This window comes from Molothrus aeneus, chromosome 1 (genome assembly GCF_037042795.1).
Source record: "Molothrus aeneus isolate 106 chromosome 1, BPBGC_Maene_1.0, whole genome shotgun sequence".
NCBI classification, from domain to species: Eukaryota; Metazoa; Chordata; class Aves; order Passeriformes; family Icteridae; genus Molothrus; species Molothrus aeneus.
Genome location: NC_089646.1, coordinates 64,841,425 through 64,854,544, shown reverse-complemented (window position 1 = coordinate 64,854,544; position 13,120 = coordinate 64,841,425). Strand labels below are relative to the sequence as shown.

Sequence of the window (13,120 nt, the reverse complement as noted above, 5' to 3'; positions counted from 1 at the left end):
GCACAATCCCATCTGAAGTTTGTTCTAGAGATTTTTCATACAGGGACAAAGAACATATCTCATTACAATCATGAGAGTATAGTCCATATGATCTGCTTGTTTCCTACAGACTTCCTAGCTGCAAGCACCACATAATGCACATGGAATGCAGGCTGACGTACTAAGACCAGAAAGACAATTATAAAAACCTAGATGTATCCATCATCCTGGTCCAGAGCTGCAGTGCAAGTAAAACTAGCATCCTCTAGGAGTAAAAAACCAGTTTTCTGTACTTCTCTGCTGTTAATTCTTTGATGCATCCTTTTCAATAAAGAAATGTAAAAGCAATTCCTCCCTAAAGTAAGCAAAAGCCTCAAAATCCAGTGCTTTGTCATTAACCCAAAGAGAACACAAGGCCAGTTAATAAATCACTTGTTGCACTACATTTAAGACTCTTCAAGAAAGCCTTAAATTATTTGCCAAAACCTGATTTAGCAGTTAGAGCATGATCCCACAGTTTTCTGTCAGGCACCAAGGAAAGGAAATGTTTTCTAATGCCTATTCATTTATTTATTTACTACCTTGTTGAAAAGCACTAACACTCATATCTACTAGAAAGACATCATTCATGATTCTGTACAGTGCAATTCCATCTAGTGCAAATGCCCTGTAAGCATAGGCAATAGTACATGCAGCTCCAGCAACTACCAATACCCTACTCACTTTCACCCAGCACTATCAAATGATTCTGTACAATGCAAGAGGCCTTACACAAGCACTCTACAGGTTGAAAAAATGCCCCAGACATGAAATTACAGATATTTTTTGATATTTCATTCAAGCACTCCTAACAGCAGCTGCAAACCTGAACTTGCTCATATCAGCTTGAGCTGATGCTCGAGGTTGGAACCTATTTGCAACCTGCATTACAGATAGGTATGCTTCTATCTTCCAAAACAACAGTTCTTCCAGTCAACCCAAAAAGGCCCTGCCTATTTGCTAAAGAAAGGGGTTTCCCAGTGTGAAGAGAGACATAACTAATACTAAAGAGAAATTCCATGCTTCATTAAAAATAAATACACAAGTCTCCCAGCTGCTGAGCCATCACTGCTCATAGTAAGCTGTCTTATTAAGATTTGGGTTTTTTGTAGCACCTGTTACATAAAGCTCCAACACTAGAAAGCTGATTACTGACATTAATAACCCACAGAATAGTCAGTGCCTCAAACAGTCCTTGCAATTCCTTGACAAGCTGCCCTGTATACATTAAAAATGGACACCAACAAGAATAGCAGTAGAGGTTAATCTGCACTGTGAACCAGGTTACTCTGCACTCTCCCCAATCCTCTCTTCCCACCCTGATTTTAAAGTCCCTGCACAACCATCCAGGGAACAGCCCCAGGCAGAGTGACAGTGACTGGTCCTCCTCCAGAAGCTCAGATGTGCTTCCTGTGATGATCATCCCCGCAACAGCATTCAGCTGCAGCAGGTCCCACAGTGAAAGAGAAGAGCAGACCTCAGAGGCCTCACCTTCCACCTGCTTCCACACAACCTTCAGCCAGTCTCTTCATTTCCCTATGCCCCCTCATCCCTGGTCTGTAGTTTTGGGCATCCTGGAGGATGAAACCACCTTCAGGAAGGCAGGTAAGTGTGATCTAATTCAAACACAAAACCTGTGTTACAGAGAATGGAAGCTCAGGACAGCAATTCTGAGGCTTAATTCTCATCAGACCACTCTTGCTCAGAGCAAACAGGAGTCTCACCAAACACACAACAAGGGTATCGTGGAACAGTTTTAGCCCCACCTGACATGTAAAGGGTCAGGTCCCTCTGCACACAGGTGGAAGCAGGTGTGGTCTCAGCATGTACATCATCAGGCCTTGAGAAGGATCACCTTCGCCTACATGAACAAATCTGTAATTTCAAACAACAACAACCACAGTACCATCACAATTAAATTCGTATGACAAGCTGAGAGACAGCACTATAATCAAAGGCATAAATAAGTCTGCTAGACAGCATCAAATCTCACAAGCAAACAGAACAGCATTCAGGAGACAGAAGCAAGATGGCTTGTGAATTTCCTCATTTCAGGCATACAGTGCATCAAAGTATTTTTTCCTAATGGCTATGTGGCAGAGTAAAAAGTATATTCAGAATTACATTTCAGGTCCATGGTTCTCCCAAGCTACACCAATAGTCTCAGGCCATGTCCACACATACTTTGGCTAGTTTAGCAAAGATGTCACCCCTACAAAACAAGCATCTCATGACACAGATTTTTAAACAGAATTCTTCAGTAACATGAATTTAAAATTCAGGACACCCTCTCATGCATTCGGATAACACTGTATCCACAAACTAGTCTCAGGGAGTGTTGCTTAGCACTCTGCCTGAGAAGAAAGTCTTTATCAAAGCATCTCATACTGTTTAACCACAAAGCATCCTTCCCAGCACTAAACTGTCAAGTTCCTTCAAGGCAAGCAGCAAGTCACAAAAGAGTTCTGCAAGCTCTGTCACACTAATCTAGTGATAGATTTTTGTAGGCTATGGCTAAGGTATTTATGCACCTCTGCTCCAAATATTTTCCATCTTCTTTTTCATTTCTGCAGACATGCTGCCATAATATGCTATAGAAACACAACTACATAGAGTTATAGAACTGCAGAGATGTAGCTATATCTTCAGATTTTTTTGATAAACTGGTACAAAAGCTGTTTGCAAGCAAATTCCTACCTACATAAATTACTGTGCCTTACAAATATTCTCTAGAAGCAATCAGTGATTTTTATCTTCAAGAAGACTATTTGTAATCAAAGGTTTGCAGAACTGTGTCCCAAGACTCCCACCAATCATTTCCTAAATTGACAGAGATGTCTTTGCTGAGAGGACACAGATCTGCAAGGCAAGGCCCCTCTCCCTGAGGCACACTTGGTTTTTCTTTTGGGCCACAATGTGCTCTCAATAATGTCATCATAAATTTCAACTATTTCCTTTGATCCAGCAGAGCTTTAATTAATTTACAGTGGAGCAAGCACGATCAGAATCAAAGGTTTTACATACAACTTTCAGGCACATTTCTGGAATTTATTTTGATGCACATTGTTTCAGATGTTCTCCCAGCTATTTTCTTTCCCCTTTCCTATCCCCACATGAAACACTAACAGTTGCATTGTCTTTTATGGGCTGAGGAAGTGAAGGAAGGGGAGGGACTTCCAGGAATTTTTAATATATATATATTTTTCACTTTAACAGGTTTTTTTAGATTTTTATACATATGTGAAACTATATGTACAGACACCAAGAGAAAGAATTTGGAGTACTGAGCCCTTGGTTTCACATTTTTAAGCAACATCACTCCAGCACAGCAAGGGTAATTACTGTTTTATAGTTCTCTCTCCTTGCTTGACTCCATTTGGATTTTGAAAAGCTCTCTATATTAAAGCTTCTCATTAGCCATGTGAAGCCCAGTACCCTAGAAACAGTATTTAATTCAACCATGCCCTCCCTTCTGGGAATTTCCTGGCAAAAAATTGCCAGTTGGAATAGCTGAAGACAGCCAAACATTCACTGCAAGGAAGTGCCAAAACAAGGGTCTTTATTGCTGATAAAAGCCATGGAAACATCAGAATGCAAAACAAAGGTGCTGCCTTTTTTTCACTTCCATCTGCTCCACTAAAGCTGTGACTGCTGCTGTGATGGAATTGAAGGCACCAGTTTTCACCCTGAGATAAACTCTAGCACAGTAGCAAATGACAGAAGCAATTTTACTCCCAGTGTTAAATCACTATGTTTACTCTTACATTACTACCAAGCAAGTTGCTCACACCATGTTCTCATTTTCTGTGCTCTTCACCATGCTCATATCCAGGAGTTAGGCCTGATAAAAACCAAACTTTTATCATTAGCCCTGGCAATGCTAAAACAAAGCATGCTACAGTCTATTTCCAAAGGAGAAAGGGGATAAACTCTCAGCCTCCACAAATCCCTATAACTCCTGTTACTCTGTGAGTCAAACCTGTGTATAAATAAGATCTGGTGTTTATGATATCTTGGATGCCAGTTCCACCATCTGGAAGTGCAGCTATTCCAGGCACCCACAGCACCCAAGGACAATTACACTTACACTTGCCAGGTGGATGAGCCTTGTCTGACATGGGTGGTCACAGCCAGCTGTGCAGGGCAGCAAGGTTCATCCTCCTCTGCTCTTCACCACATTTTCAGCATAGCCAGCTCCTGAACAAGCACAGAAGTTTGGAGGCCTTTTGGAGACTTTTGTTCTCCAAACTCACAGTGACCCAAAAGCTGAACTGAATTCCTCACTGTGTCCATGACCCGTTTTATGGAGCACAGTTATACCCACACACCTAGAGCTGGACCATACCTGTAACACAGATACACCAGTGCCAGCTGAACACTCAAAAGATGTGTGCAACTGACCGCTGCACAGGAGCAGGAATAACCTGTACCACAGACAGGTGCCACTGTGCTGGCAGAACAGTGCTCATGCCAAGTCACACCAGCTGGACTTCTAATGACCACCCAGCAATTACTGCATTAAAGAAATTATACCCCTTGCAGTCAAAATTACACTGGTACAAAAATCCACGTGCAGACCAGGCCTTAAATCAGTTTAGGAAACCTACACAAGGGATTGTCCCTCTTTAATTATATAGCCACTTAAATAAATTTGTTTAAATCAAGACTTAAGACCTGAAATAATTTTTTTTAAGGAGTGTGGTTTTGTTACCTGCACGCATGCTGACCTTGCAAATGAAGTCACTGAGCTCACTCTTAGGAGCTCAGAGTTTGTTACATGGAAAATAAACAAAAAGCAGTAGGGTAAGCGCTTCTGCTTCAGTGGTTTGAAGCAACAAGAACAATTCATAGCCACTATAAATAGTGCTGTGGCAAATAGATATTAACAGTGGAGGGGGTTGTTGCACTGCAGTGGCCTGTGAAAAACACCCATCTTGGCCATCCTGGAAATTTAACTCCATTTTCACTCCTGGTGCTCTGCCACCACTACAGCACAATGGGCAAAATCTACTGCACATATGAAGAAAAGGACAGTAATCTGCAATATGCTCTAACACAATTTACCTAGTTTTCAAACAAAAGCAGATAGAACAACATGTTTACTATCTTGCAGAGATTTTACTCTGCCTCCATCAGGGGTTGTGCTCAACTATCCATGTCTGGAGCATACAGCAAAACTGTCACCTCAGGCATGAGAGGGCTTTAAGTAAAAAAAAAAAAAAAAAACAAACAAAAGAGAGAAAAGAGGCAACTATGGGAAGCTTGAAAATCCAGTCATTTTATTTGTTCAACATATTTTCCCTGCTCTGCATTTACCTACATATTCTTCCTTTATTTATTATTTAATATTCTTTCAAAATCTGGAACAGAAGTAGCTTGCAAGTCCTTCCTTTTATCTACCTGCAGCACTGACCACTCAGCAACTCAAGTCCCTAAAACCAAGCAACAAGACAAAGTGACAGAGGGATCAGACAGCTCAGTACCACAGCAGGCTACCACAGCGGCCACTCTCTGTCAAGAATGAAGGCACAAAGCAATGCAAGAAAGAATAACAACAACAACAATAATAATAAAATCTGTCTTCTGATGTTTCCCATGTTAGCTGAGTGCAATAATTTACTCTACAACTTAAATAATTACAATATTTAGCCTGGGCAGCTCTAGCAGTATAAATAAACCTTTTATCAATACCTTCTCACATCTTCTTACAGCATCAAGCTATGCAGCACATTTCTGTTTGTGCAACAGCACAGATGTGCCACTTAACAAAAATTTAAAAAAACAGCTGCACAAGATATTGTCTACGTGACATTCACTGTACAAACTGTGCCATCAAGTGAAAAACAGAAAGAGATCCTCACAAGCACAGCCACAAGGCTAGACATGCAGTCTACACCTTCAGCACCAACACCTGCTTCATTCATGGGAGATGTTTTACTACTTCCAGCCCTTTTTTACCTAACTCACACTAGTCAAGTCTTCCTCAGCCATGCTAGAAGCCACACCCCACAGAGATACTTACCTCTTACCTGTTTGTAACACCAAATCAAGATATTATTGTGCTGCTAATGCTGGTTTGTCACTGTTAGCACTGCCAAGAGTGCCCTGGGAGGACCTGTGCTGGACATAGCCCTGATGTATACCAGTCTTTGAACAGATGAGTTTTTCCAGCACCAGTGACAGTAAAGAAAAAAAAAAAAAAGTTGCACTTACCACCATTGCTAACACAATGTGAGAGCAGAGTAGCACAATAGTCTTCAAAGCACACTGAAATGATAAAGGTCATAAGGACTTGCCTACATAAAGATTTACCAAAAAAAAGAAAAACTGACAGCAGCAGCCCGGACACATGCATTAAAAGGAAGATTTCTCTTCCAAGTATCACCCCTGACTATGGGCTCTGCCTAACAAAGCATGACAGATCAAATCAAACACTGGCAGAGGTCAGCATTGCTCTCATTTTCTGCATTCACCATGCCAAAGGTCCAAGCCCCCAGCAGTCAAGCAGATGGAAGAGTGTCTGTGCTCTGGCACATTTTGCCATTTAAATCACAGGGAGAAGCAGGGCTGCTGAGGGCTTGGCTGCCATTTGTTTCAACCAAGTCACCTACGGTGCACAGTGAAATCTGACAGCAGACAGTAACCTACCTACAGATTTGAGAGATGCTGCTTTTCACATCTGCCCTCCTCCAGCTGAATGGGCCAAGACTACACCTGCAGGCAACCTGAGGAGATTCAGCCCAACCCACTTCAGTTGCCCACACTGGTCTGGAAACAGCATCCTGGGATCCCCAGGGCCAAGCACTCTGTTTAAACAGGGAAAAAATGCAGCAAGACACACTGACCTGACTGGACACAGGATCACAGTATGATCTTCACATCTAGCACTGTTTTAAACAACCTCTTCCATCACAACTGGTTGGTTTTTAGGCTAGGCAAATTTGAATGTGTCATCACAGCATGAGCTCAGTGCCCCAGTATTCCAAGTCTGGTCCATTCTGGGCTCCCAACCCACCTACCAGGGTAATAATAGAACTGGTGGCTACTTTCACACAGAAGAGAGCAATTGGGAAAAAAATGAAAACACACCTTTGATTTGAAGGTCATGAAGGAAGCAAGAGTTGGGGGGGTTTTCTGGTTTTTTATTATTATTTTTATTAGTTTTGTTTTTAAACCTTAACACTGGTCTTTTTACCTCAACTGTCTCAGAGGCCGAATATCACTGAAGGAATTTTACAAGAATAATACTGGCATTAAAGGTCTGCTGTACTGAGAGGAAAAAGTCAATGGAAGAGTTAGATGCCATTTTCTGTGGCATACGTTCCTCACTTGAGTAGAAAGATGACATCCAGCCGACTGCCAGCAGGCTCTTTGGACTGCCTTTACAATAAATGTAAAAAAAAAGGCATCACGGCCTTTGCTGGCTCTGCTGATTAAACATAGACAGCACTTCATCTGACTTCTTTTGCACTAAGATGACCATAATTCACATTTAATATGCCGCAAAGTCATCTGCCTTCCAAGCACAGGAGCTGAAAGGAGCTGTTCTGCTGAAAGTCACTGCTGTTAGGTCAAATTTAAATTCAATATTACGGGACAGAAATTACATTGCTATTAATAATAAATAGTCATGATAATGTTTTCCCTTAATAGGGCATCTCTTCCCCAAGAATCCTAATGCTTTATAAACTCTGGACTGAGTTTATCCACTGCTACAACCCTATCTTCTGCCTGATTTGCATGGGTGTAGAGGAGTGTAGAAATTCATTAGAGATTGCATCAGATCTGTAAACTACTTCATTGCAGCTTGATACCTCAGAGATAGATGCAGCAATAATACTGTCAGTGCTTTAACAAGGAGTTCTCACACATTTTGGACAGCAGGCCTATACTCCATGCCTGTGTGGTGCCAGTGCTTTCTGTGAAGGGGTGGGAAGGTATGGATCTGAGCAGTACTATTTATGTTCCTCTCTAAATAAAGATGCTCCCTCATGACCACGATCAAGTATAGAAGAACTACCAATCAGCAAAAAACTCTAAGTGCTCCTTAAGAGGAGCAGCTTCTGGAGGGCTGGGAAAATCATACTCTGTGTAGTCCCCAGGCAGAATGGACTCCTACCATGCATTACTACAACATAAACATTTTAAAAACTAATACTACATAGACATGGCTGCAAACACATGCAGTAAATACTCAACACATGGCTCAGTGTTCCTGTCCTTAACTTGGGATGAAAGAGTAAGCAAAACAACTGTAAATAGAATCAAGGATAACATCTCCAGAGATATGCTAAACATCTGGTACTTGAGTCTTCTCAAAAGCAAAACATTTGCTCCCCAGAAACACTGCATGTGGAGCTCAGGAGTAAGTTCTCTTTATCCAAGCTGAGTTGAGGCAAACACCAAGAGGATCAGGCACATAGAAACATCTGTGCCTTCAAGATGAAATGTCACCAAGGTCTTCTCAGAACCACATACAGTAAATCACCTGATGTGGCAGCTACTCAGTCTCACAAAGCAAGTGTTTCAGTCAGGATCTGAAGAATGTCATATCTAATTGACTGAGGAGGGATTACCCTGGGAAAAGTCATGTGCTGACAGTTTTGAACTAGGTGGAGGCTCATATCATACTGTCTGTACTAGCAGCTCTTCTGATGCTGGGCACAAATAGGCACTCAATAGGTGACACATTTCATTCCTCTATGCAAACACCTCTCCCCTGCCTGATCAGGCTTGGGATACAACTGTACTACTGAAGGGAGGGGAAAAGAGGACAATTCTAGCAAACACACTGAATGTTTCAATTCAGTGAGAAAGGAAACCACCCCTATTCAACCAGCAGCATTATTCTCAATGATTACCGTAATATTCACCCACTGATCTTTCTTCACCACCAAGCAGCAAGTCAGTCAGGACATCAGTTTTTTATAATGCTCCAAGGAGCAAATATAAAGCAATAATAAAAAGAGCTCCTAAGTGAGCAGGACAGATGAGAGGCAAGAAAGGCAAAGGGTCAATCAGGCCCATTTTGTAGAAGCAAACAAGGAATTTGATTCCTTTTGTCCAGAACTGACAGAGGTCATCAGTGTATTTCACATAAAACACCATGGGTTTTATTTGTGCTATTGGTCACCGTTCAAACCAGCCTGGTTTCCAATTCTCTCTTTATTTCTCAGTTGATTCCAAAGACTTGCCCAACACTGATCCTACTCCTAAAAAACTACCATAAGAGTCAGATGCAGCTCAGGAGCCTATTTCCAATACAGATGGGCAGCAGAGGTTTAGAGGAAAAGCTAACAGGGCTAGTTTGAAGCTTTATTTCTCCCATTTTCTCCCTTCAACAGCTGCCAGGAAGCCACCTTTTAGGGACTTCCTCAGCTGGGGCATGTATTCATACGTTTCTGTTTGAACAGAAGTTGATGGGCCACTGTGCCAAAAACACATTTCAAGCAGCAACACATCTTCACGTCAGGTGCATCAGTGAAAACAAAACAACTGAGTCCTTCCTGACGAGTGGCCAGAGTTAAACACAGCTGTGGGGACACCTGTTTCACCCCACCTTCACCTCTGGAGTCTGCATCAGGAATAGGCTAGGACTTAATGTGCTGCAAATTCACAGAGTAAACTCAGCTCTAGATGGGTGATGGAAACACCACCAACTGCTCGCTTGGGCTTTCGCTTTTTAATAATGAAAGTTCACCGAATGAGAACACAGCTTTGGGAAATAAGACCATTTAAAATAAAACATGGGTAGCAAAGAAAAGTTGGTCCTTGTCTCTTCCCAGGCCAGACATTCATTCTGTAATAGAGAAGCCAGATACGCATGTTATTAAAAAGCAACTCATGACTTCTCAACCTCTTCTACTGCAATGCAGGACTTCATGTTTAGACCTCCTGAAATCTCCATCTGCAAAGCCTCTGGTATCCCCATCTATTCCTATCGCTAGCTGCTACATAATATTTTTTGTGTGAAATTTCAAGAGTAAGGAATGTTTTTCCATCGTTTGCTTTCTTCAGTCTATACAACACTGCCCCTGTTTACCAGAGATTTCTGAACCTCCCATTTAATTGCAGTCTCTCCCACAAACCAGAAAATCCATTGATTAAAGCAAAATAATCACTCCAGGGCACAGAAGTTCCCAAGCCATGAAGGGCAAGCAGAACCAGGAGACAGAGCTGCCAGCAGAGAGATATTCCTCTCAGCAGTTTGGGAACTGCTGCTCTGGCTCCCTGTTCACACCTATAAGAGCATACAAGAACTTTCATTGTTATAGATCCAATGTCTGTATTAAAAAAAAAAATTAAGAAAATTTACCTCTGAGAAAACTGTGAGAGGAGTTACTTGTAGTCCAAGACATATTTCTGTAATAATCTTTTTAAGTAAAACACTATTAAAAAAATTATCAGATGTTGCACATTATCATCTGGTAACCTGTTTACTTCCTGTTTAATGACCATTCCATGCATTTTTACAGAAACTTTATTATCCCGACAACATACAAATAATGCCTGTTGGGGAAAGGGAGGAACCCCTTTAACTAGAGGTGAAAGGGAACCAAGAATGGTGATGTTCTAATAAACAGGGAGAAAACACCTTTTTTCCTGCCCTGGTCTGTTGCCAGCAGATTGCATCAGCAAGGTACCATTAACATCTCAGCTACATCAATTCATAGAATATAAATAAAATTGATAAATTCATCAATTTTATATATAAAATTGATAAATTCATCAATTCATTAAATTCATTCATAAATTCAACTCATTCTTGAGAACAGACTTATTTTTCTTCTTCAATCTGGAAATATTCAGAGAAGGACAAAGCATTATTCCTTTATTATGCCAGGTATGTGTCTGGCCCTCTAAGAGAAAGCATACCAATTGTGCCTCTTTATTATTTCAGAAATGTTGTTTTTCTAACAGGTGCCTTGTGTCTGCCTGAAATCTCATGGGACTCTACCTCTAAGAGCACAAGGCAAGCCCGGACACTTCCATGAGCAACACCTGCAGGAAGAGCGTGTCACAGGAAAACTGACACAATTGTCTCCAAATTAATGTGTGTCAAACGTGGAACTTTGTTACCTTATACTGTCCTTTATATGTGTTTTGTGGGATATGTACTTCTCCATTGCAAATTCAATCACATATCATTCTGGCAAGCAAGTCAGGCTTCTGGTGCAAGTGTAGCATCCTCAGGAAAAAGTCAAGAGTATTATAAAAGAAAAGCAAATGTTCTGACTTAAAGAACAAGCATTTCCAAGTACAGAAAGTAACACGGAGCAAAGATTCCAGACAAATGCCTACGCTGTACTTGAAGCAAGATTTTTTCTTTAGGTACTGACTTAATTTCCTTAATTGCGTAATTTCAAATGTTGAAAACACTAGCTGGCTGCAATATTAGCAGCATTCGAATGGTGACTAATTCTAATGAGTATGCTAGTAGCAATTTAACACTACGACACACCACACACATTTATGAGGCTGAGAGCGATAGCAATCACCCTGGCTCATAAACCTCCATGCTCTCTGCAACGATACCTCAGAGCTTTTTCCTCTCATTTTCACCTTTTGTCACCTATATTTGAGGGGACAAAGTAAAATTCCTTTACTGCAGAGGGTGCTTCCACTTAAATCCATGGGAAAGCCAGTGTCCGAGGATCAGAGATCCCGAAGCTGACAGAGTAAAGCCCAGACTTGCGCTCACACAGGAGAAAGCGAGATGCGGCCCGCTTTCGCACGCCTGAAACCAGAGCAGCTCATCACAGTGCATGCCTACTTTTTCAGTCCCTCCTTCCCTTTGTACGTGAGCTTCGCTAAGCGCTTCCTCTGCTGTCACCGCTTCCTGCCTCCTCTGGCTCGCAGCTGGGTCCCGGGGACAGCGCGGACACCCGCGCCCCCCGAGCAGCGCGGGCAGGATGCTCGGATCCCGGATCCCCGCTCCCGGGCCAGGCGCGGATGGGAACCGGCGGGCGGGATGGTTATTTCCTCCCTTTTACCGCGACTTTCTCTTTTTTACCGCGACACGGGTGACACCTGCTCCCTCCTCCCGCACCCTCAGGTTTCGGGCCCGGCCCTGCATAGGCTTGCCCGAGCATCGCGGAGGGGCGGGTCCCCGGTGCCGAGGGACCTCGCCGGCGAGGACCGGGATACGGGATGTCACACCGGGCTGCCGCAGCGCCATCCCCCGCGCCCCGCCGGTCCTAGGCCTGCACCCGCGGCTCGGCCAGCCCCTCTCCGGAGACACGGGGCATGGGGAGGAGGGCTGAAGAGTAAAGCGAAGGCAAAACTCCGCGCTGAGGGGGGAGGTTCAATTCCATTCAGCCCGAGGCGAGCGCGAATCCCGAGCCCGAGCCCGAGGCGGGGTCGCCCCCCGGCCGCCCGCACTCACCCAGAGTCTTGACGGCGACCTGCCGGGTGAGCGGCGGCGGCAGGTTGACGCAGACCAGGTCGACGTCCTGGTGCAGCAGCACCTCGTCGATGCGGCTGGTGTAAAAGGGGACGCTCATCTCCTTGGCCAGCTCCTCCGCCTCCTCGGGCGTGCGGCCCCACAGCGCTTTCACGGCGAAGCCCTCCGCCTTCAGCAGCGGCACGATCACCCGCGCCGTCAGCCCGGTGCCGAACACCCCCACCCCGGGCAGCATGGCGGCGGCGAGGCGGCTGGCACGGCGAGGCGAGGCGCTCCCTCCTTCTCTCAGCGGGGAGAGGGAGGCAGCCCGCGCTCGATACCGCTGCTGCTGCTGCTGCCGCCGCCGGGGCCGGGACCAGCCGCCCCCCGCCTCAGCAGCGCCGCGGCCGCCGGCTGCCCCGCCATGCCCCCACCATCACACAGAGCCCCGCGGCGGCGCCGGCGCTGCGCTCCCTTCGGCGGACGCGGGGCGCGCTGGGGCGACCACCCTTCCCCGGGCGGCGGCGCGGGCTCAGCGCCGCTCCTCTGCCATGTTCGCCGGCGCCCGCTCGCCGCCGGGAGGGCGGTGCGTCGCTGTCACCTCCCGGGTGTTCCTGCACCGCCCGCACCGCCCCCGCCGCACCATTGGCGGCCGCCCGCCCCGGCACCGCCCCGCTGCCGGCACGGGCGCCGCAGGCGCGCCCTGGCAGCGGCGGGAGC

The 13,120-nt window shown here is 44.7% G+C and overlaps 1 protein-coding gene across 1 annotated transcript in view; it reads right to left on the bottom strand.

Moving 5' to 3' along the window:
• GFOD1 (Gfo/Idh/MocA-like oxidoreductase domain containing 1) overlaps positions 1 to 12,656 on the bottom strand; it is a 71,472-nt gene extending 58,816 nt beyond the window's left edge. The window contains exon 1 of the mRNA XM_066558397.1: positions 12,404 to 12,656. Coding sequence (XP_066414494.1) covers positions 12,404 to 12,656 — 253 coding nt within the window. The remainder of the gene's footprint in view (positions 1 to 12,403) is intronic.
• Between the last annotated feature and the right edge of the window lie 464 nt (positions 12,657 to 13,120).